The following is a 26,500-nucleotide window of genomic DNA, read 5'->3' on the forward strand; positions in this document are numbered from 1 at the left end:
TTTCGATCTTTGATTTTCCCATTACATGCAAATAATATGCTAGCATTACAAGTGATATGTGTGTATCATAGATAGAATTGTAACTGTCATTGTATGAAGTACAATGTGTACGTCACTGTTAGGAGTATTACATCATTATTGTGAATAAACAACTACAATAGATGCAATCTGCTACGTCTCATAATATGTTTTTCATGTATAGTAAACAAACAAATAACATAATTCAATATAATGAAAGCTATCAATTACATGAGATTCGCAACAAACGACATCCTTTAACGGCATAAAAATTTGATTTTTTTTTTAAATTTCTCGTAAACTATTCATCCAAATTTACCAATTTTGTTCATCTTGATGTTTATTGATTAATATTATGTCTCACTTTGGGACAAGATTGAACTTAACAACATTTAAAGCTTAACAGGTTACTAAAATTTTGGACCACGAGGCCTCTTGAAAAAATATCCGATCATAGTCCCGGGAAACCAATACACTCATCTGACGTTTACTTTCTTCTAATCCCCTTAAAACTAATTCTCTCCAGCTTCCACGCACCGAATTTTGTATCCTTTCTCTTGCTGGAAACAGACCTGGAACCCCGCATCGGGATGACTGACAAGAGCATTCGTCGCGTTGCACTAGACCTCCTCTCTGGTGCGAAAGCGAGTTACTTACTGATACCTTTGGAGGCAAAAGTCTTGCGAGGAGACTAGGTAGACTGGGCACGCTATACCTGGAAAGTAGGGAGCTTGGCGAAAAATCGAAATATTGGGTTGTGTTAAAAAGAACAATCACATGAATTGCATGAATGGAATCATTATTGTAGCGCAATATTCTGGGCTTTCAAGTCCACATACCTGGTCATTTCGGGCTAGTAGCGTCACGTAAACAACAGGAAACGTCTGAAGTGAGACCCTTTGTATCTGTGCTTCCTTCCTGTATGCACTCATGTTGCACACTGCTTCGGCAAGAGAACAACACAATTTACATCTGTTTGATGTTGCTACGCACACCGTGGCCTTCTCTGGGTCTTCGGAAGCTTTGTCAATCCTTGGCGATGTATCTACAGAGTTGATTGTGACTCTGTTCTTTCATCCTATCCGTACCCACATGTCTTTCTTTTATTTTAGTCTTGCCGAAACCTCAGAAGAGCACGCAAGATAACCATTCTCAGCAACAGAAGATTCAAATGAAAGTAACGTCAATTGCAGGCTAAAACCACCATGAACCCCTTTTCATGACGCAAAATTTGGTAAACGCACACAATGTATTTTTTTTCAAATACAAAGAATATCGGATACCTTTTTCACAGGCCTCGTATACCTCTTTAACCATTCTGTGTAAGGAAGTATTTTTAATGGCATAGTTAAATAGTTGGTGAGGATACAATTCAAGACTCGTTTCATATTAACATGTAGATTGGTTATTGTGCAACACCAATTATTATGCTTACATAAAAAAAGCTATTTTTGATTATTTAGATCATATAAAGGTAGCCAAGAAAGTAATGTCGCTTTCCCCCACCAACTTCGAACATCGGTATGTCACCTAGATCAAAAAATAGTCCCCATCACCATCGACGACCTTCTGTCAACGTTCTGAAAAGTCATGGATTCTATCGCGTTAGACCTTGGTGGGTAGTGAAGCGAAGAAAGTATCAAGTGCATTTTATACCTATACAAGGGATTTGAACTGGTAGTCCTTTAAAGTGATTGTACAAGGAATGGAAAAGGTGATAATCGGACGGTGCAATGTCCAGCAGTATAGCGCATGCAATAGTGTTTCCCATCCAATGCGTAGAATGGTGTCATGTGCCATCCTAGCAACGTGGGGTTTAGCGTTGTCCTGTAATAAGGGTATCCCTTTGTGATTCGGAAGTGCTGGCACCAAAGTTTTGAGTTTTTCTTGGACACGGCTACACTGCTGACAGTACACAGTTGCATTGATGCTATGACCAGCTGGTAGCAGTTTCAGATGCACGATGCAGCTAGCAGTCCACCAAAGACATAAGAGAACCTTCTTCTGGTGCAGTGCCTGTTTCGGCTCTTTCGGAACCGGTTCATGGGAAACTAGCCAATGATGATGGTGCAACGGAGCTTCGTATAGGACCCACTTTTCATCACATGTCAACATCCTGTCAGAAATGACTCCTTCTTCAACGAGATAGCAAAGACACACAGGTGTTTGCTCGCGTTGCCATCTGGCCCGGAGTAAAATCATGTGAGACTCATCGACCGAACTTGTAGTGCTTCCCAAGTTGATGGAGATGCTGCCGAATGGTTTCTTCACTCACACCTAATTGTAGTCCCAGTTCCTCACATGTCTGGCCACTGTTCGTCTCGATTGCTGCCTGAAGATCATAATTTTGTACATGTGTTGGTCTTCCGGAACGTGGTGCGTCTTCGAGTGTTTCGTCACCGTCGTTAAACTTGTTAACCACTGACAACACCGTTACCAAAGGCTGGCATATCTTCCTCTCCGCTGAAGCGGCGTTTGAGCCCGGTTTGAACTCGTACAGCATACAGGCCGCCCATATGACGCTCTGTGAAGGTCATATGTTCACTCTGTCTTTACGAAAGTTCACTGCGTGACTGAACTCCCACAACCACGTAGTATGTTGGGTATATCCACACCAACAACTGACTTTAGCCTTACCTTCATTCAACTCACTGTGTGAGGGCCAATTGAACACTAACCTCCACAGAAAGAGACAGAACATTCTTGGTTACCTTTATTCTATGCCCTCACCTTCTTTGTATCTTCTTGTCTAGCTCATCGAAATACGTCGACTGTTATTTCTGTCATATTGAATTTGTTAATAATCTTAATAATATTGTATAATTATTCAGAAACATATGATTCAGTTTGCTATTAAACATTTTACAATGTATGTGCTATATCTCTTAGTAATCTAACTTTCAGATTCAAAATCTAACTGTAAGTATTCTGACTTACTATAAACTATTACTATACCCATTAGGTTAGGTTCAAATTAAGTTTTATTAACTTATTTTAAAGTAGATTTTTTTATGTAATTACATTTATTCTTTATGGTATCTTCTTTTTTCTTTTAGATTATTTTGGATATTATGCTTGTGCCTCAGCTTTACTATGTGTATTCTTCTTATTATGAATTTGTGCCATAAGTTTGATTCTTCAAGGATAATTCTAGTGGAATCCAACGTTTCTATAGAAACAATCCCATTTCCTGCTGTGACTGTTTGTAGTGATTACAAACTGAATAATACGAGAATAAATATTTCACATATGCGAGACGTATATTACACCGAAGATGGGTATCTTAATTTAAAACTTTACAGAGATAATCCACCGGATGTAGAGTAAGTACCTATTATTTTGCATTTAACACAGACATTCAAACCAGGGGTAAGAAATAAAATGTCTGAAGTAAAATTTCAGTACTTTGTGTATTCCAACCTTACACGTATCACTAATTTACACTTTTAACTTGATATATTATGGAAAATGCATATTTAAATATTTTTCATCACCGTAGGCAATGCTCTTTATTATAGGTTCTTAGAATCAATTTAAGCTATAATAGTACCTAAGATGGGAATTGAGGGTAAATCGTTGATTCAACAAAATAACTTTTTTTTAAAAAAAATGTATTAAACTATCTTTTTTTTTTAAATTAAAGTTTGCCATTTACATCGTCTTACGATTCACCAATTGCCATTCCAATAAACAGTAGTAATTATTTACTCTCAGCAAAATACCCGGTAAATTTCTGCCTACGTATAGGGCAACACAAGTTCGATTCCTAGTGGGTGTGAACGTAAACTTTTATTATTGAATCTTATCTCCAACGTGGCTCTGAGCCTCACCCAAAACCTCTTAGCCACAAATTGAGTCTATTTAAAAGAAATATACACTACAATCTAGGGAAGTAAATCTGCCGGAGAAAACTGTTTACTAAATTAATCAAGAAAGTATGGAGCTTTCCTTTTTAACTAACAGGGGTATGAAGCACTTGTCGGAAATTTAGGGTTATAATTAGGATAAAGCGAACAGGTTGCGAAAAGAAGATGGAGCGAGATTTGCATAATGAAATTGAACTGGTGTTGTCAGTGTAAATTTACTCATCGATCCTCCAGTAGTGAATCTACGAAATCATGGAAACGGTTCTTGTATCTACGCTAGATTGGCTCTCTTGTGGTATTTTACTGAACGTATGATGAGTAAACCGAGACTTCATACAGTATTCAGTAGTAAGTTACTGGACGTGGAGGATGCACAGACTTTCCCCTTCATTATTGACTCATTTCAACTTCAAGTTTTGGAGGCTGATTGTAAGGTCTGTGAAAAGAATAGGTCCTACACTATTTTCCCCAACAATCAGCATTTTTGTGCAACAGATAGCGGATATCGCAATTTTCTGGAGTTTGGTTAGTATTAGTGGTGATTTTGAAACGTTAAAAATACCCAACGTATTAGATCAAAATCGAAAATGTAAATTTATAATAAAACATTCTTTTCAAAACGCAGGGGAAGGTAATTCTTATTCACGTAAATTTAACATCATTCCTGTCTCACGTAAAGAATTATTTACACCTTATTACAACGTAAATAAAATACGTTGTCAAGGAACACATTTCAAAGCACCGTAAAGGAGGGACAATTAAACCGTCCCCTGCACTTGATTGATTTTAACTCAAATGTGAAGATGATTATGAACCTCTAAAGAAAACATGAGCCCCATTACATCAGATCCAATCATTTTGGGGAAAGTTATCTAAGAAAATTATTTTAGTAACGTAGATCCAAAGTTAAAGCATTTCACTCTCTTTTACGAGTACCTGATTATCCTTGGTGGACTTCAATCCCAACCAGTGGGAATCATTTATATGCAGTGAAGAAAATATAGGGCAACACTATGTTTTATGCAAACCAATTGGTGTAAGTTTTATGCGGGTTATACTAGAAAATTATTTTGTATTGTTTATATAAAAATGCTACACCAGGTTTCGTTAAAATCGAACAAATATTGCGAAAGTAAAAATAAGCCGAGGGACAGACAAACAAAGTCGGATAGAGTTGAATTGGAGAAGCTTCGCTACAATTGCTTATTATTATTATTATTATTATTATTATTATTATTATTATTATTATTATTATTATTATTATTATTATTATTATTATGTAAACTGAAACATGTATGCTTCAGTTTACCTGATTTTTTGTATGGTAGTTCTTATGTGTACTTATATAAGACACTTGCTAGATCCAAAATTGAATTTGGTTCATTCGTTTGGAACAGTTTGTCTAATATACTTGTTAACAATCTCGAAGCAGTACAGAAATGTTTTATACGACTGCTGTGTCATAAAATGAAAAAAAAGACTACTATGCACACATGAATATTGGTTAACTTTTTGGGGACTTCAATCTCTAGCAGAAAGAATAATTTTTATGACTAAATACTTTATTCAAATGGTATTGGGTAATAAATATAATAGTGATTACTGCTTGGAAAATACAGGAATAAGAGTGCCGAGTTATAGTGTAAGAAGTCATTCGACATTTGTAGTACTAAATTCAAAACGTGAAATATTGAGAAGAGTGACAATGTCTTACAACAGTTTAAAATGAGCATATGTTGTGACTAATAATAGAACAATTATTTTATTTATTTATATATATTTTTACAAAAAAAAATAAACTGGACGGTGTTATGCATTAATTAACGAAGGGCCAAAACATGGTTCCGAGATATTGAAAGAAACACGAACATGTTACAATTACTGTCCAGTTCTTGGAGCTTTTTTGAATAGCTTTTCTGAACGTTTAAGCCAATAGTAGGATTACAAAAAAAAAAAATACATTATTTACATTGTCTCCTACACACTAATGCAAAAATCTCGAAAATCGAAAAATAGCGCTTGGTCAATTGATGCATAATATCGTCCAACTGTTTTAACTTTATGACAAGGGTCTTGATTTTATTGTTATTATGTATCTTCAGAATATATTTAGTTATGACATTTTATTCAAAGAACCCATATTTTTTGTTCAAATGTGACAATAGGTAACCAGGATATTTTTCATAGGGGATATGAAATTTTAAGCAAGGTTTGCTCATTCTTTAAACGATATTTGAATCAAGCTTTAATTTCCATAGTTCTGTAAATAGTGTTTTATGATATTTACTGTATCTATTTTAATCTTGTTTTATATTCAGCTTAAATCTTATAATGTGAATATATTAACCTTCTGGCAAAGGCCTTAAACTGCTAATATTGATCCTATACCACAAATTTTCTGGTCTGTTTTAAGTTATTGTATAATGGTCTTAACATAGTGCTGTATTTTTGCCAATGAGCTGTTCACAGGACTGAAAATAAAGTTATTATTATTATTATTATTATTATTATTATTATTATTATTATTATTATTATTATTATTATTATTATTATTGGCAAGTCAAAATTGTGGTATTGTTCATAATGACCATAATAAGTAAAATGTGTATTTATCGTCACGTAACTCATACATTAAACGTCTGTCATTACTCTGAAATTGTTGATATAAATGCAAAGATATATTTAATATATTATGAAAAAAACAAAAAAAACAAATAGAGAGCTATAGAGAGAACAGAAAGAAAAACATACACCCTTTATTTTCTATAGATGTGAATGCATGACCATTTTAACACAATTTAGTGCTCTGTTAAGTTCCAAGGCTTACAACGCTAAAGATTTGTGTATCTTCCAATAGTCCTGGTAAGTCAGGATTCATAGCGGGAGCTTGCTAAAGAATACGTTAAGTCTGCCCTGTACAGTTATTTGCAAATAAATGGAGTTCTTCAACTTCACGGAGCTGTACTCTAATGGATTTATTTATTTCGAACTTAAATACGTAAGAGCAATGTCAGGCAGTAGCACTTTTGAGTTTTCTATGTATTAGTTGATATATTAATCTTTCATTATACTACATCTCCAATGAAATATTTAGGTAACTGGAAAAGTATTTGTAAGTCAATAAAACTTTTCTTTACTTCCAGTCTTGGTTTCTTAAGCCTTCTGCGCTCAATATGCCAAGAATACTACTATTCTAAGTTCTTTGAGAATTTGCCAGGCGATATTAATGTTTCTGAAGGATTACGAAAGGTAAATTAAAGTATCACTTTTTAAATATTATTTTCTAAATATCATTGTATCGTGTGATCAGAGATAACACTGTTGTTTTAGAACTCTTCCGAAATTCCAAAGTGTACGCCAGGTGGAATAACCTGTCATTACATTTCAGTTTACCGCCCCTTTCAGTACCAAACCTATCTAAGACGTGAATCTACTACTTACCGTGCATCCGAAACCATACGAGCTCCCGCCAGGAATCAACACTGGGTTTCTCGCACTGAAGATATGGACGCTATTCATATAAACACGAAAGAGTTCTTCAGGTGAAATTACGTTTAAGGAAAGTTTACAAAATTGCTAAAGGTGAAAATAAAGGAAATAAGTTTATCCACATTTCCAATGTTGTTATTATTATGTAATTTTCACAGAGCAGTGATATTCTTAAGCATCCAGTCAAGTTCAAGAGGAATTAAAGGTCAATGTTTCCCAGTCATGAAGATGAGTCAATAACTAAACTATAACACTCAGTGATTAATTGTACTGTAGTTTCATTACATACCTTTTTACAAAAGTATGCTTCCGAAATTAACACTTGAAATCATGGTCACCTCATAACAATGAAAAGTGATTTTATTACATTTTATTTATTAATTCAATATGCTTTACACAATGTTTAAAATACACCATGAAATAGATTGAATTGATGAAAATACTATGATTCCACAAAATAATAATTTGTAAAGATAGAAGAAGCAGTTTACCATCTTGCAAATTAGCAGAGTTTTATACTCACTTAAATTCATTTCATCTGTCTCTTTCTCACAGTCTCCCTGTAATTCTAATTCTTAAATATATAATTAACAAAGCTTACCCAAAATTTTCCCTAGGTATGGCCTTCATCTTTCTATTTTCTATTTCAGGCTTAACAATCATAATAAGTATTATTGATTAAAATTTAAAAGGCGAATACTTTCTTTCAACTAGATGCAAATGGTAATGACGAAATTCTGTCTTATATCAACCTCTTAGAGTCACCGGCATAATATATGTTGATAGAATAAAATGTAATGATGGAGGACTATCATCATTTAAAAAATAATCAAAGTATTCTTCAGTTCTATCTGATAAAAAAATCCTTGGTTCAGATGAGACGCTTCCATGTTTTTCATGCATTCTTGTTAGCTAAGCTACGTTTATTAATCTCAATTGTACCATTCTACTTGGTACTAATGAACTGCCCGTTACGAGTGAGTAATATCATAAACCCAGCAAAATGAAAACTCCATTACATTTTCAATTGAAATAACCGCTGTCTGCCAGCACATACCTTTATCATCGCTCAGCAAATGATTTGACTCAGTGGTAAAGAAAGTCTGGAGCCTCAGTCATATTCTGTACCGCTCAATCATCACGGAAGGTCTTTCCTATAATGACGTGTTCAAGATATGGGGAAAGAAGGTTGAGACGTCAGAAGTATATGTTGGCTGAGAAAAAATTTCATACTTCAACTCACGAAGAGTCTATAAGGAGAGATAATTCCGCATGCATTGTTTGAAAAACTTGAAGACACGTTGTCTTGCAGTCACGTTGTCAGAGTTCAGCGCTGTATCGATCCGTAATGATGTTTTCGTCTTGACGGAAAATTCCATGATGGATCAATCCCACAAAAGATCATCATAACCGTAGCAACTTCTTTAACGGTTTTGGAAACCATCGTCGACTTTGATCGACATCCAATTACAACCCTAAGCGCTTGTTGTTGTCATACCAGATCATGTTTTTTTTTATCAAAAACCGCAATATGATTCAGGAAATTACTGCTTATTCCCTACACTCAGAGAAATACACACATCCAAAAACCGATACTTGTTGGCCAATCAATTCTTGTAGCACCACGACTCCAACTTTCTCACGTTACCGATTACACGGAGCCGCTGAAAGACAGTGATATAGTGTATGCCTAAGTCGTCAACAATGGCATGGAGCTGCAAACGACAGTTGTATATCACATGTCTAAGTCGTCTACAATAGCATGGAGCCGCCGAATGACCGTGGTGTGGTGCATGCCTAACTCCTCAGCAATGGCATGGAGCCACCGAACGACAGTGATATGGTGTATGCCTAACTAGTCAGTAATGGCATTTAAACACAAAACATCAGTGGTATGGTGTATGACTAACTCGTCAGAAGTGGCGTGGAGCCGCCGATCGACAATAGTATGTTGTACCTAACTCGTCAGCAATTGCATGGAGCCGTCAAACGACAGTGGCATGGCGTATTGCTAGCTCATCTGTAGTGGCATACGATGTTTGCCTAGCTCATCTGGAATGGCGTGGATAATTTTCTCGGAGGTCTATTTGCAAGGCATTCCTGAAGATCTTATCCGAACATGGTGTTTATTCGGTGCACACAGGGCTTTCTACACGATTGTGTCCTGCATTGTACAGTTTTAAATAGCTCTGCTCAACAATACACTACTTCCAGATTATCTGGTTACCCAACCTGTTTGCTGGTCGTGTACTGAGTTTGTGACGTTAGACACCTGATCATATTCTATTGCATTAATAATTTGCTTCTAGTCCTACTTAGGCTGAGTATTGAAAGTTGGAGAAAACTATATAAGCAGGAATAGGTTATCTTACCTCGATTTCACCCAATGTATTTGGACAAGAGTGCGGAGAAATTGTAGATGACCTTTTTCTATATAAATCTTTCTTAACTTGACGAACGTGTTTCTAAATATGGAGGTTAGCATCAAGCGCTAGTCAAGCTCTTTATACAAGACTTGAAACGACTATTCATAAGGAATAACAATACTAAGTAATATTTACTGTACTGACTATTCATGTATGTCTTCTTTTATCCGAAGAAACACAGTCATGAGAACTAATGCCAGGCTGGCGCACTGAATCTATACAACATAGTATTTTACAGAATGTCAATAAGACATTATGCATTTTTGTCTCTAATACAAAAGAGCAGAAAAATGTAAACATGAAATAAATAGTAGAAACCATTCCTCTCAGTAGATTCTCAAGAATTAATAAGTTATTACAAGGATAGTACAATACGAAGATTTTCGGCCGAGGTTATAAAAGTGCCCTGAACCACCATACGTTTGCCTCGCTCTGACAGAATGCATACAAACTTCATGTCAGAGTCGTAGATAATTTAAAAGAATTTAAGCCCTTCAAGCTTGCTCATTTTATTTGCTACTTTTCTTTCGAAAAAACTGAGGTAAGAATAGTTTACCGATTTAATAAACATTGATAGAGCTACGTATGACATCACCGGGGCGAAAATTAAGAACTGATGTCGATTCCAGGACTTCCAGTATTTTTGTGGAGCAACTCCCTTTGTTTTACCTGTATTGTCTAGGAGAATTACACATAAGCAATTACTCTCTTAACTAAGATCATTGGGTTGATAAAACCAAGGAAGTGTTGCGTTATTTAGGTTAGTGAGATTTGCTGTAGGCCTTTATTAGACTACAATGAATTGTCATTAAAACTCTAGTTGAAACGAAGCCTAGTTGCAAACATTTCAACTATATGTTAGGCTAGTAGGTTTGCCTCGGTTAGGTTTGCCGTTCACCTAAATAAGATTAGTTATAATCGAGCAAGTTATTTGATCTGGTTTTAGTTCTTTCTACTTATTTTAAAAATCCAAACGTATGTTTCTAATGTATTTGTCATAAGTCCCTATTCAGACAAACTCTCTATCCAATTTAGTTACTCCACGCTTATTTACTGCTATGAAAGTCAAGAAAGGACAGCGTGCTGTATACCCTTTGCAGTTTTTCTAATAAAATGAATGTGGCATCACAGTATTATGTTGTTCCACATGGAACAACAATGTCAGCTGTTACTATAACCTACTGATAATAACTTGTTTGACTGCACCACCATCTCCGAAACCTGCCCATTTTGGAAAGAAATTGCGTGTAAAAGGAAATGGGTATAAGGAGAGGTGGGGTCTTTTTAATCGTATTATGAAGAATAGTTTTTCAGACATAGTCTGTGTGTGTTCCACATCATGCGAATTGCTACGTGCTCGTTTTAATTGTCGTAATTATTTAAGTATTCTTGAGATTATTACAAAGTGTTAACCGCATACTTCACTACTATCCATTTCATAAAGATAGGCCCCTGACTTCGTGGTGCTGCCATGACGTTCAGTCAAAACTTATATTGCATTGTCGTACCTTGTTGGAATTGCTGGAATGTTGTCTTTTCAATACTTAAGACATAAAAATTTTCTTTGTACTATGTAGTGAGAAAAAAATAAAAATTAATGAAAAAGTGCGTATTTTTTCGTACTTTTTTGGTAGATCGATGTTTATAGGACTATATCTCAGAAAAGAGATCACGTGAAATAATTTCCTGTGTATAATATGTAGATGCATCCATTAACTGTAAGTTGTGAAAAATTCAAGTTTCATCACTTGATACTTTTTGTGTAATTAAAACAAATGTACGACGCTCTGATCTCCTTTACCATGGTAGGTAGAGAAACGTACAAAACACTGTTCGAAAATTCGGAAGTCTAATGTTCCAAATATTTGAATCTATTAACAAAAAAGCTTTAGTTGGTAGAGTATTTATTTTTTAAAAAAAAAATTTTTACTTCAACATATTCTCTGCGTTAAGCGGTGAGCCATGTTGCAGCCCAACCTTTAAATTCCCCGCGCTTGTATGAAGATACAGCATACAGTAAGTGGAAGTGCGGCACCGCTGTCGTACAGTGTTGTCGCGTTCAGGAAGCCTGTAGCGCGAAGCCTACTTCATAAAGAATGTAATAGGAAAAAATATTTATTATAATCTTTCACATCATAAAAATAATAATAATGCATTACACATCTCAATGTAATAAAATAAAACGTTGAAGCAAAACATCCAAAAACTCATCTCTTAATCTATTTACTTCATTCACTTTCATAATAGGTTTGTTGACTCATCGTTGCTCCTGCTATCTTACTGAACACTTATTAACAACGGCTCCATTTCTACCTCAAGATCTATCAGTATACACTTTCCAGCTTAGGAACATGTTAAAGGTTAAAAAGAAATATAGCCTTGGCAATCACGTGTTACCCAAGTTCTGCGATCAATTCCCCTGCCGAATGTACAGTAACACAGAATGGGTCCTTTGTTTTCTTTCAACGAAAGAAAACAATACAATGAGTAGCTGACGAGGGCTGTATTTGCGTCGAATCACGTCGCACTGATTACGTCTTCAACACTTCCCTTCGGTTCGTAGGCGTCAAAAACTTACACACGCATATATATATATATATATATATATATATATATATATATATATATATATATATATATATATATATATATATATTACTTTACGAGCGGCGGTATTACAAAAAGAAGAGGCAAAATTTTTAGCGATAATAGAATTGCAGAACTGATGAATGACTCCGACTCAGACGGTTATGAGTTAGTAATGAATAGTAATGACATTGATTATTCTGTGCTCAGTGGCGTATTCGCGAGTGAACAAGGTAGTAACTCGGTTTCAAGTGAACCTGAGGCTGCGCCGGGAAAGAGAGAAAAAAACGTGTCGTTCCTATTCAAAGACAGATTCTGATGTAGCTTGGAGCGATAAAATTCAAGTAAACGCAAAACCCCTGTTTAGTGGTGTCCCGGGAATTGATCAAAATGCTGGACTATCTACAGAGTATTCCGCATATAAAGTGTTTCAGCTGTTTTTACCGATGAAGTTTTATAGTAAAAAAGAAGTTGAGTTGATTTTGAATTGAACGTCCTGTTCAGCAGTGAGGCTATATGAGACGTGGACCTACTGATAAACGTGGAATCCAAACTACAAATACGTAGCATCCGCAAGGTGAAAGGAAGTTTTTAATAAATATTACGTTTATTGCAGGAATGCAAATAACCACTCGCCCGGGGCGAGTATTTAATATCATATGTAAGTTAAGTAAATTATTTTTATTATGTGATGTGGGCTAGTAACTTTCTTTCTTGGGCGAGTAAACTTTTGTTGCTTATTTGCATCCCTGGTTTATTGCCTGATATATAAAGTTGGACTTTGCGTGGGAAAGTGCTTCGAAATGTACAACACTAAAGAGACGTACTGGGACTCCTAGATCTGAAAACAGATTTTCTGTGAAGTGTATACTCAATATTACATATCAACTAAGGTTGTGTCGTATAAAAAAGTTTATGCTTGTATTTGTTTCTGTGCAAGTGTATTTTGTACTGCGTGTGTAAGTGAAAAACTGACAGAAAGCAACAAAGGAGGTGGGCTGATAAGGGCCATTTTTCGCCCATCAGGCCCGAGATGTGAAATGCATGGTTTTCAATAGTATACCTCATAAAAATAAGAAAACAAATATATTTTAACGGAAAGCGCTATAAGTGAGAGGTAAAAAAATAAACAAAGAGGTAAGTCTTGTGTTAATGAAGGAACGTAAACACTAATGTCATGAGTTGTAATCCGAGAAAGCAATAGTAAATAGAACACTAACGGCAAGAATAAGAAGAATGAAGTCTACTACGACTATGAGATCAATATATTACATCGGAAATAATCAAGCATAGATAATAATCAGACAGCTGGAGACACTTGTAGCTAGTTTGCAGACTAGGCATCGTGCTTGCTGTAGTCATCCGAATCGCCACTGGACCATTCTGCAGGCACCATCTTGTAGTGTATGAGTATATTCTAGACTTGGTTTCTTAACTGCGGTGGTATTGTGGCGCCAGTAAGCCAGAAACCATAGTACGGAAGCAACATGGGCACAATATCTGACGAGCCGTGCGCCTACTTTACATTGACAGTACCATTGTATGTGTGCGATGTTGTTTTGCTCTGTTTTGATCCAAATATTATAGGTTTTAAATCTTATGTGTCGTGATCGTAACTGAACTCGGAGAACAGAAGCATCGTCATGATGTACCTCTTATGTACAGAGAGTACATTCCTTCGTCACTTAAGTGCTCGTGAGTGTAAGATTGGCTATATATATATATATGGGGGTGGGGGTGTTTGTGGGAATGGGTATGTATTAACTTGGATCGGACACATCAGGTAGTTATTGTTGGTCGTTGTTTTTCATCTTTCCCTTAGTATTGCAATATAGCGTATCAATGAATTCCCATAGGTACTTCATTGACGCGTGGTATGTATGATTCTTCGATATATATATATATATATATATATATATATATATATATATATATATATATATATATATATATATATTGCAGAAATTCATGCCATTCTGCGACTGGTTTTCCTGCTCGCACTTTTACTCATACCACTTTCAGAAATGACACGCTTTCTCAATACTCCATAACGTGCTGTCTCTATTTTTGCTGCCCTACACACACATCCGCGCAAACAATACATTTTCTTCATATATTTTATTGACATGCTGAGCATGTATTTTCAGTCACAATCGGTAAATAACATCAGAGCTGAAGTCTCCAGTTGAACTCGTACATTGCAGCGTATAAACGGTAGTCATCGCTCTATACTCTCGCGCAATACATTTTGTTCTCTAATAGGTAGAAGGACACACTGAACCAAAATCAATTAGTACTCATATCAAAGGTTACACAGCGTTATATTATGACGAGTCAGATTTATTTTGGTTCATCGACTCCTTCTTCCTAAAAGCCTCCATCAAAGACAGCAAACATTACCAAAATGTCGCAAAACGCTGAAACGAACTCTTTTTGGGCACTCATTTCTATGACTTACTATTTTCTTTATCACGTATCTATTATGTTTACATATGCAACATATCTTCTAGTATACAAATACATTGCAAACTTGTCGGAATCGGACACTTCATTTTTCAGTTGTCTGATGGGCGAAAAATGGCCCTTATCCGCCCACCTCCTTTTTGAGGACCATCACATGCAAATCCAAACAAAATAAGAGTTCGTTTTTCTAATTTTGAACACTTGGCACATTTACTGTATATCCTGTTAATTTCTAAGAAATTGGTTCAAAATCTGTGGAGACATAAAATTTTAAAAATATCTAAAAAGTGCCGGACAGTGTGCATGACAAGTTTAAATACCCGTCCGGCTGAGAGTGTATAGCGCCAGGAAAATGTGGCAACGTAGCACTCCGTATAAACTGCGATAGGAAAGTGCGCAAAGCTGAGAAAATCATAATGTCATATTTGTGATTGTTTATCTTTTAAAACAAGTCAAAACAGTTTGGTTGAAAAAGCTACTTTAAGATCTTTCTAAAAGTTTTTTTCAGATTGTAAATACACCGCAGCAATTCAGAGATAATGATGTCTCACTTTTTACTGAATAACAAGAAAATTACTATGTGTTGAGTAATGAAATTTTCAGAACTTACAGGTAATATATGCATCTACATATCATGCACAGGAAATTATTTCATGTTATTTCCTTTCCGAGATATAGTCCTATAAACATTGATTTACCAAAAAAGTACGAAAAAGTACGCACTTTTTCATTAATTTCTATTTTTTTTCTCACTACACAGTACAAAGAAAATTTTTATGTCTTAAGTATTGAAAAGACAACATTCCAACAATTCCAACGAGGTACGACAATGTAATATAAGTTTTGACTGGACGTCACGGCAGCACCGCCAAGTCAGGGGCCTATCTTTATGAAATGGATAGTAATTAGTCGATTGCAGTTTCAGCTGCTGACACTTAAAAATATTCAAAAATCGTACGACAGAGCATACTTCCATACACCGGATGTTTCTTGCATATTAGCAGAGCCCACTACGAAGTGTCTATACTTATGTCTACTCTAACACTAACATTTCTGATCTGCAAGTGGTTTTACTACACGACACAGATGCGAACTTTTCAAATTTCTGTACTGCTGGACATAAATTGCAAACGGAACTTAATTTCAGGATATATTTTGTATTTAACATTATACGTTTTATTTTCATATATTTTTTAAAGATAGTAACATTTAGTCACTATTTTCATCTGTCTGAAAGTAGTGGATTTTAAACTAAAATATATCGTCACTATTTTGCAAAACAAATAGAAAACTGACAAATTAAACAAAAATTCAGGAGAAAGGAAAATAGCTTGACTTCTGTATACATTGCTCATTTCCAAATTATATATGAATCATAACAACTGTAAACTTATAAAGATGTTACTGTATAATGAGTTACACAAATTTCAGGAAAATTAGGAACTTTTGCCACATGTACTTCGCTGCTAGATTTGTTTTTTTCTTTCTAAATTGTCTACGTACCAGGGAAGCAAGAAAGTTCGTGCGCTTTTATACTATGGAAGAAAACTGTCAATTACAGGGTTTTAACGGTTTGTTTATTCGGCAAAATAGCCTCCATTTGCTTCTACAACCTTCTCCCAGCGCTCAACAAGCTTGTAAATGCCAGTTTTGTAGAATATTTGTTCCCGAGACTCGGAAAACTCAGCAACTGCAACTTGTTCAGTCTTGAACTGCCTGCCACGCATAAAGTTGTCTATGGCCAAGAATAAATGTCAATCCGAAGGGGCGACATCTGGGGAGTAGGGAGGATGAGATACAAGCTCCCAACCAAGTTCTGAGATTACTTCCAGCGCCTGTTTTGCGGTGTGAGGGCACGCGTTGTCCTGGTTATAGAGCACACCTCTTTTGTTTACTAGTGCTGGCTGTTTCTGGGTCAGTTTGGTGGCTACCGTTCTCAGTTGTGTTGAGTACACATCTTTGGTAATTGTCTTACCACGTTCCAAGAATTCGTAGTGCACGATACCGTTTGTAGTCCTCCAAATACAGAGCATAACCTTGTGTTGATGGATGTTCGGTTTTGCAGTCAAAGGCTTCGGATCATTCGGTGATAGCCAATGGTATGTCCGTTTTTTATTGTCATACATGACCCACTTCTCGTCACAAGTTATTATACGGTCCAAAATTGGACAGATTTTGTGTCTCGTCAACAAAAACGAACAGATATTCAGTCTTAGAACTTGGCTCACAGCGGTCAGCTCGTGAGAGACCCACTGACCCAGTTTTCAGGTCTTCCCCAACTGATGCAGGCTTACCCGAATAATTTTCCTGCTTACCTCGAATCGGTGAGCAAGTTCCTCGCAAGTTTGACTGGAATAATCTTCAATAAAGGCCTTCAGGTGGTCCATATCCACTGATTTAGACCTCCCAGAGCGAGGCTTATCTTGAAAGGTCTCGTCACCAGTTGAAAAGGTCTGGAACTATTTTTGTGCTGTACATTTACTTATTACACCCTCTCTGAGCGCAACACATATTTTTCTAACTGCTTCTGCACAATTTGTTCCCAATTTAAACTCGTAAAGCAAACAAGCTCTAAAAACTTCATTTGACACTGGCATGATCACGAGCGATTTTTACACACTACACTGACAAATGCGTTGTTATATTCACCGTAGCTGATGCGTCAATGAATAAGCTTTCCCAAACAGTCAAAACTTTCATGCTACGGGGACAGATGTCGCCGCAGCAGCCAAATGGAAGCGGGAGTGGTTCAAAAGCGCACGAACTTTCTTGCTTCCCTGGTAGTTGCCTCTGTTTTGCATAACACGTTTTTAAGACCAAGTACATAGGTATCTGGTACAGTAGTGAAAAGAAACTACTGAACTGCAATTATTATTGACAACCTGCATTTACCAACAGGGATGCTCTTTACATACTAACTATAAAGATACAATAGTGAGCGAAATAAAAAAAAATAATAACGTAAACGTTAAAAGATAAGGTTGTACTACCGTGGAGAAAAGTGTATTATCACTTGTATTTTACATTACCTTTAACGTCAGGCAACCAACCAAACTTTTCTGGTTGGTTGACTAACGCTGAAAGATATGCAAGATTCAGGTGGTAATGCACTTTTGTGCGCGGTAGAACAATTATGCTACTGAACTTGTTGCTGTTATAAAACATTGCTAACAGCATTTTGCTGATAACTGTTATCTCATAACAATAATCAGTGACGTATTCATCAGGATCATCTTCGTCTCTGTCATCTAAGCAGCCTCTTCCTGAAGTACAATTGGGCATGTTCTTGTGCTCTTGATAGAATTCAATGGGAGTGATCATTTTATCACACAGTCTTGTTAAATCTCTGTATTTGGCATCAGAAATTTTCAGCTTCTGTTGGTAAGCCTTCTCAATACTTTGAGCATTATTGTAGTGGCGCTTAAGAGAGATGGTGAATTATTTTTCCACTGAGTACCAAAACGTAATACTGTTGTTGCCTTTTGCAAACCACAAGCCTCGGATTTCAGACCATCTGATTCTGTTGCTACTGCTATCCTCGATGTTCCTTCCCACCACACTGTTTTGTACATTTTTCCAGCTCAGGAAATCAGAACATTCAATCTTCATCACTACGAATGGTTTCGGATTTGCTCATTCATGTGATATCACAGTGGGCCACTGAGAAGAGGCTAATACATTCCTGTTCTTAATAAAACTGAAAATAGTGCTGGGCACTGTTTCAGCACTCATATACGTGTGACCTGTTAGAATAAATTTGAGCCGAATGGTCTTAATACTCTCAAAATCTTGGACTGTGTGATGCAGCATGCTAATCATAGTTTGATTTTTATTTTGTCTGGGACAGTTGACGCAATAAAGGGTGATGATATTGTCTTGAGCTTGCTTATGTTGCAGTTCATTGCCAACAATTTGACACGCATGACACAATTTCACATATACCTCTTGTACCATTTACTTCACCCCACAGGTAACACGCTCCCTTCGTGCTTTTGTTTTCATACACTGTAAAATTGTTGTAATACGCATACCACCTTGAGTAATACATAAGGTGTTGTGAGAACGCGTTGAAGATCAAAACTCACAACTATTAACTGCTCACCTTCTTTACAAACAGAAATGTTCGTTTTTTATTCCTGATTATTCATGATAAAAAGAAACAACTGTAAAGTGAAAGAGAAAAAGCTAAGCAAAACAGGGCCACCGGTAAGTGGTAGTTATCCCCTTTTTGCAGGTTACGAAGTTATAATGATAATATGCAAAAACGAGACACCTACCACTTATAACCTTTTTACAGAACCACAGTCTATCTTTGTGTCAGTTATACTCCTAGCTATCTATGGATTGGTTGGGTTCTTGTTATAATCGTTTTGCATGATGATGGGGTCTTTAATTTCAAGTTCCAAAATGCTGTTATCTCAATTTCTTCAAAAATATCAGTTACTTTTTTTTTTTTTTTTTTTTTTGCAAAATACCGACGATATATTAAATGTAAAATATTTAACGGACAAACTCTAAATTATATGTTTTATTTCAATTCATTAGTATATAACGGATGGACACATGATCTGTAATAACACATACGAAGAAGAAAATTTGCAAAGTGAAAAAAATACATTTGTTCATTGACTAAAACTGTTTTCAAGGAAAATAGTATACACTGTTGCCTCACTACTACATCAAGAATCTAATGTGCATACCTCAATGAACGCTCGATGTTATAAGAGACTTCTATAATTTATAATATCCAGGGAGTAATGTTTGGCGAGAAATTATAGTTTTGTGTATCTTCTTCTGGTACACTATTAAAAATACCTTCCTAAATTTGAGGCACATTTTCTTATCTGTGCATGAAAAAAAAAACTCTTCCTAGAAATGATATTTAGAAATTGTCATTGATAAGAAATGTAGAATAGGTTTGAATTTAATTATTTGCAGATTAGCGTCCCTTTCAGCATCAATACTTTGTGCAAATTTTAAATTAGAGCTTAACATCTAATCTAACCACTTGAGATTTCATTGAGTCCTGATTTATACAGACTCTCGCATTTTCCTTTTACTTCTACTTTAAATGCAAAGTATTTTCCTCAAGAATTTTGTTTCAAATACTTTCAGGATGTTAAAAGTCAATCTTGAGTTGTCGTCGCACCGACACTGAAGTATACAAATTTCTTTTATGCATGGCGTTGAAACATTAGTTTATAATGTTTGTTGTTGGTATGGCAATATTGCAAATATTACTGAACTTGAAAAGGTACTTTATTCTGGTTTCCTCATTATAGACTCATATTTCTAAGAGAAGATTGTATCGATGAATATATATATATATATATATATATATATATATATATATATATATATATATATATATATATATAAAGTTTCCAAAATTTGAGAAAATATTTTTAACTGTGTATCAGGTCAGATCATTTGTTGCTAAACGGTAGTGAAGAGGAAATCAGCGTTACTTTGATCTATCCGGAACTTTAGATCCAACTAACGCACACATTTAGCGAAGGGTGGTGAAACAGAATATAAAAAAACATCTTTCCTGTAGAATGTTTGTCTTAAACAGCTACTGTATTAATTACACAGGTTCACAAGATTAATAATACACCAGAGGTTTTCCAATGGCATGTAAGAACATGTAAGCATTTCGTTTCTTAAGTAGAGTGTGGGTAAAGTCTTGGTTAGAAAGTGTCAACGCTTTAAAAGTATGCTATTATAATTGTTTTAATACTTTGCTGTAAAAATGTAGATTTTAATTCGACAAATAAGATCTGTGTACGCCTGACGTAATTCCACCAATGAGTAAAAATATATTGTTTTAAGAAATGAGTTTGCGGTTAGGTTAAACAACTTCCGTAATGGCTTTGTAATTCTCAAAATGGTAAGTTAAACATTGGACAAATGAAAATTTATAATTTAAATGTATTTCTTTTGTTTATTTAGTTTATTTTATTTCGCTATTTTCTTGCAGCTTTATGAGTATAAATCAGATGACGGATTTTATTCAACAGATGAGGTCTTAACACCGTTTGGATATTGTAAGACATTTAACATGTTAGCACCTGAAGATATGTTCACTAATGACACGTAAGTTTGTAAACATTATATTATCACATTTGTTCAAAGTGATAGTGTAAATTAGATATGTGAAATCTAATGATATTATTATGAGGATGATAGTTGTCTAAAACCTACTTTCCTAAAGCAAATTATTCTATCTTTTTCTTCAATTTTCAATAACGAGAGAGAAAAATTCTTAATTTTAATATACAAATACTAGATTTGAAGTAAAAAAATAGGACAATTGAAAAAAATGAACAGAAAGCTGGATTCTAGAAATATCCATTAGATCTAAACCTAGTTGTCCTAATTGGTTGTAAGAATTGTTCATATTTAAGTTTGTCATACTTCATTTAAACTTAAAACACTATGGAATTATTTGCCTGATTTGTATAATTCTTTCTTGCTTGCAAATTTCAATAACAAGTGCATGAGGCATTGCAAAAAATCCCTGTTATATCTTATTAACTTAATAGAAAAACAATATTCACAGTGTTTTGGCTGTATTTGTCTCTATTTTACCGTTGCACAAGCTTAACTTGTAATTGTCCATACCATGCACATCACAAGAAGCATCTATGAAAATAAATTCTCCATTTTATTCTGTACCTGCGCGGTGTGCGGTTTGTTATTCTTTTTAAGTTGTAGGACCATTGGCACGTTAATGTATTTAAACCCGTGGCCTCAGTCGTAGACGTAAGTTAACTGTTTATTATACTTTGCAATCTGTGAATAGGTTAGCAGTATTTACAACTAAGACTCGATCTCAGTTCCTCCTTTTACATATCTTCAATAAAAATTTAATATTCCTCATTCAGAGGGTTACTTTTTGTTTTCTCAATAATCGATTAGGTTATGCTTCCAATCTCTAGATGGTCTAGATTACTCTCATATGTCTGAGAATGTTTAGTGCACAAATACTCCAGTTATCTCCTCCAATCGGTTTTTGACAACACTATGGTTGAGATCCAACATATTAATGTTTCATGTATTCATTTATTATACTTTCTTTTCACCGGGATTGACTCGAACACGCAAGCAAAACCTGAATTTACTTTCATATTAGAAACAGATATACTGGAAAGCTATGACGATCTTCAATCGCACCTAGCCGGACTGTTCTCTAAAATCTCTAAAAATTGATATAAACTATTACCTCCAAATCGTTCATTGGTATATGTCTTCAGATATTCTGAGCCTGTTTGAATACACCTTAATTGTCCTTTAAGTTAATTACCCTTTCCTTTAACTTCTGAGGTAAAAAGAAATCAACCAAGTTATGGTTAATTTAAACAATATATTTGCTTTCGATAAAAGTATGTATCTAACTAAAAAAGACAAAGATAATTCACAACTCATATTACTTCATTTCACATTTCGAACTTAATGGACTGACTTTCTATTTCTGAGCTAAAAGAGTTACGGTTGCATTACCTCCTTCATTTCTACTTTAAAATTTCCCTAATGTTACATTTATTTCCTTATATAACATAATTTGTTCCCTTGTATACAAGTAATATGCATAAATTCGGTTGCTGTAAACTCTACGTAATTTCAGTGTTTAAAAAAGATCCTAATATAAACAAAAAAGTAGTTGAATTAGTGATAGATAGGGTATTCTCCAAGCCGCTGCTAAACGCTTCATAATTATGCAATAAGGTGGGCTGAAAACAACTTTTTTTTTTTTTTTTTTTGAATTTCGATTGGCCGGTTTGCTGAAAAGTTGCCTTGTGTTACTAGTGGTCAACACAGAGAATTTGGATTTTTTGGTTAACTCCTTCCTTTGCCTCATAGGACTTAAACATTTTTATAGCTGTTGCTATGCAACCCACATGACACTATGAAGAAAGTTTAGCTGCATAACTATAACCTTCGGTCTGAAAATAAAACGCAAGATAAAAGTGAGATGCGATGTTGTTCCTATGTAGTTAAATTTATAATCAATCAGACGAAAAAATTATATTGATGTTTTCAAAACACATTATGAATATACAATCATAAAATTTTATTGATAAACCTTCCCTTGCAGCACGTAGCTTGTTTCGGCACATATACTCCGAAACTACCCAGATTCCACTTCGAGGAGGTCACTACAAATCGAGTTCCATTCGCCCAGTGACTTTCTTCAGTTGTTTGGCTGATTTATATTAGATAATCCTGCTTGGAGTCAAATTTAAATATTTTTTCGAGACTCTAAATTTGCCCGAATAAAGCCATCTTTTCGATTCGCTCCACACCACATTGATGCTGACGCTTCTGTAGCTATTTTTATCATCCTCTGCACACCTTCCGTATGGCAGGGAAAACAGAATTTCCTCAGAAACGGTAGGCTCCTGTCGGTAACCATTGACAACAAGTTTTCCGGATGGGCAAAGTAAGCATTGGAACTAACAACAGTATACAGGATTCTTTTAATTACTCTGGAAGAAAGGATGCAGATGGAGCGAGTAGCCACAAGTGTCGCATCCTGTTGGTGAGGGAAGAATTTCGCTTTATTTCAAACCATACTTGTGCGTATACATACTTTGCTGACATACTGTGCAAGTCAACGAAATGCTTTTTCGGGATTTTCGGTGCTAATATATAATTGAAGAATGCGAGAAGCTGTCTTCAATCATCGGAATATGACAATTCATCTAGGCTTTTCTTTAGATGGTTTGGCGGACACAAACCCTCTGAAACGGCTCGGCAAATGTCCAAAAGCTATTGCTGATCCTTACCCAAATCTTTTAACACCATTTTGTCAGGTCAGCAGGCGCTGAAAGACACAGACCCTTAGACTGTGTAATTGATTATAGAACAATGCTTTACATACGTATTATTATTGTAGTGTACCATGTTGTAGGCAAGTATATATTTTCTATTATTGCACAGCCGATTTAAAAATTACTTCATATCAGATTACTTGATTAAAATTTTCTTTATAACACAAACGGGTCTAAAAGAAATTGTTCACGATATACGTGAAAAAAGCTGCAATGTAAGATTCACTACATATTTTTCACGATATATATGAAAAACATGAATTAAAACATAAAAATACATTTTTTGTCTAATCTATTGCAACTTTTAAGCCCATAGGAACAATATCAAATCTCACTTTTTTTTTTTTTTTTTTTTAAGCCTTAGAACACTTTAGTGTGAAAAGAACCGAAGATTATTGTTATAGCTGTGCAGCACCATTTTCTTGTAGTGTCGTACGGGTTGTATAGTTGGAGCTATAAAAAATATTAAAGTCGCATGAGGCAAAGGAAGGGTTTGACTAAAATAAAATCCAAATTTTCTGTGTAGACTACCACTAACACGAAGCAACTTTTCCACAATACGGCCAATTGAAATTTAAAAAAAAAAAATCAAGTTCCTTTTCAACCCACCCTATTATGCAACGTTGCCAGACAGTTCCAAGTTGTTAATGGTGCCAGATACTAATGGAAGTAATCATGCAATTCTGCTTGATTAATTTTCAGAGAAACAATAGTTTTAGTTTTTCTTTCTTTATCAATCTTTAAAATTAGTTGTGAAAAATATTTCTGTAAAAAAAATACTGTAAGATATGTATGTATATATAATCCCAAAAGCAAGAACTTGCTATGGAATAAACTTACTACTGAATTTAATTTAATAACATTTATTTATTATTATTATTATTATTATTATTATTATTATTATTATTATTATTTTTTTTACGAGTGTCTTATTATATAGCAGTGGTTTTAAGTTTTCGCTCAAATAAAGTGTAGACGACATCAAGGATGCAGGAACGTTTGCTTCGGGACCACATCTGAAGTGTTATCAATTTCGAAGTCGTAACGACAGTGAAATTACTATCATTAGGCCCTATTAAAATATTCGCAGCAATATAAAACTAGTACTATTAAACTATCAGTATTGTCCTACTTCCTGCCTAGTCTTAGAGCAACGCCGTGAAGCATGCAGTATACTTTGTTCAAGCCTTATTCCGTAACTGTTTTTGCTAAGTTTGTGGATAACACATACAGAGCAAGAAATGCATCAATTAATGTATCTGAAGTGACGATTATCACAAACTGAAATACAAATCTAATGTTGTGTTGAACCAAAGCGCTAGGGAATACCCCTTAGCCAAGTGTCTTTGTGTGGTAGAATCTCAGTCTTATCATAACTATTGTTGTAGTTCTCTCAAAATATAATGGCGTATTTCGTTAATAACTTTTTGGTTGTCTAAGGTAAGCCAATCAAACTTATTAAATCTAAATGCACTAATACTCTCTCGCCAGTTTATTTTGTTTGAATTCATGTCAGTAATGTTATCTCATACAGTTTATCTTCCTGTAAGTCTTGTAAATTAACAATTCGTAAGACTTTAATGTCATTTTCCGTGTAATTATGATGTCTTTATTTATATATTAGTATGGAATATATTTTAAAATGTTCCTTTTTAACACAAAAATCTAAAGTTGGGTAATCATCTTTCAATCCAGTATATTAAATAGATAACCAATCTTTAATTATTTCATCTATTATATATTACATTGTTTAATCTGTTAAATGCTTATTAAACAGAGGAGGAAGAACCACTTTGCATTCTTCACTTTCGACTAAAATGATGTCCTCAAATCTAACTTTTATCTGCTCCATCTTCTCAGTTTTATATCCCTCAATTATTTCTAGTTGTTTCAAACCAATAACCGTTGTTTTTCCTTAATATTTCAAAGTTAGCAGTGGAAGAAAAGAAAAGTGAAAAAGTTAGAGATAGACAAAAAAAATTTTAAAAACTAATACCAGTGGAGAATACTCCAAGAGCATTGCCAGAACAAACTTGAAAAGAATGGAGAGATGGAGCGGGAAGGAAAACTGTGATTTTTCCTACATGTCAAAGTAAATCTTTTTAGCCACACACTCTTCTGTTTCTTGCAATATATAAATAAATAAATAAATAAATAAATAAATAAATAAATAAATAAATAAATATCATCTCTCTATGACATACGGTTCCCGAGATATGGCTCCTTAAATCTCCCGCAATTCGAACATTTTTGACCAATGTCTGTTGAACGGTGGCCAGTAGTCGGTACTATTTGGTACTATTTGGTACCAAAATATTCATCATTCTCTTAGGTATTGATCAATACCAATATAATCTCTCTCTGACTTATGGTTCCCGAGCTATGACTTCTTAAATCTCCTGAAATCAGAACTATTTTTTGACCAATATCTCGGGAACGGTAAGTCATAGAGAGATGATATAAGTATTAAACAATATCTAAGAGGATGGTAAATACTTTGATACCAATATTAACTGGTTGCCACTGGCCAAACCAGTGGCCACCGGTTCCTATTATGTACCAAAATGTTCACAATTCCTTTAGGTAATGATCAACATCAATATCATCTCTGTATAACTTATGGTTCCCGAGATATGGCTTCTTAAATCTCCGGAAATTGGACAATTATTTGGCCAATATCTCGGAAACGGTAAGAGTGACGAAAAAATCCATCACTTTCTCAAATAGTTTTTGATACTCTTTCGAGTGAAGGGGTCAAAATTGAAAAACAACCGTAAATAACAGACAGACAGACACACATACACAGAGAATTCAGCAA

The 26,500-nt window shown here is 34.8% G+C and overlaps 1 protein-coding gene across 1 annotated transcript in view; it reads left to right on the forward strand.

The window, feature by feature from the left end:
- The window catches only part of LOC145674171 (pickpocket protein 28-like), a 63,081-nt gene that overhangs the window by 16,667 nt on the left and 19,914 nt on the right, over positions 1-26,500 (forward strand). The window contains exons 4-6 of the mRNA XM_081744003.1: positions 3,075-3,341; positions 7,028-7,133; positions 20,829-20,944. Of these exons, the coding sequence (XP_081600129.1) occupies positions 3,075-3,341; positions 7,028-7,133; positions 20,829-20,944 (489 nt within the window). The remainder of the gene's footprint in view (positions 1-3,074; positions 3,342-7,027; positions 7,134-20,828; positions 20,945-26,500) is intronic.

This window comes from Thermobia domestica, chromosome 17, assembly GCF_964235325.1.
Source record: "Thermobia domestica chromosome 17, izTheDome1.hap1.1, whole genome shotgun sequence".
Taxonomy (NCBI): domain Eukaryota; kingdom Metazoa; phylum Arthropoda; class Insecta; order Zygentoma; family Lepismatidae; genus Thermobia; species Thermobia domestica.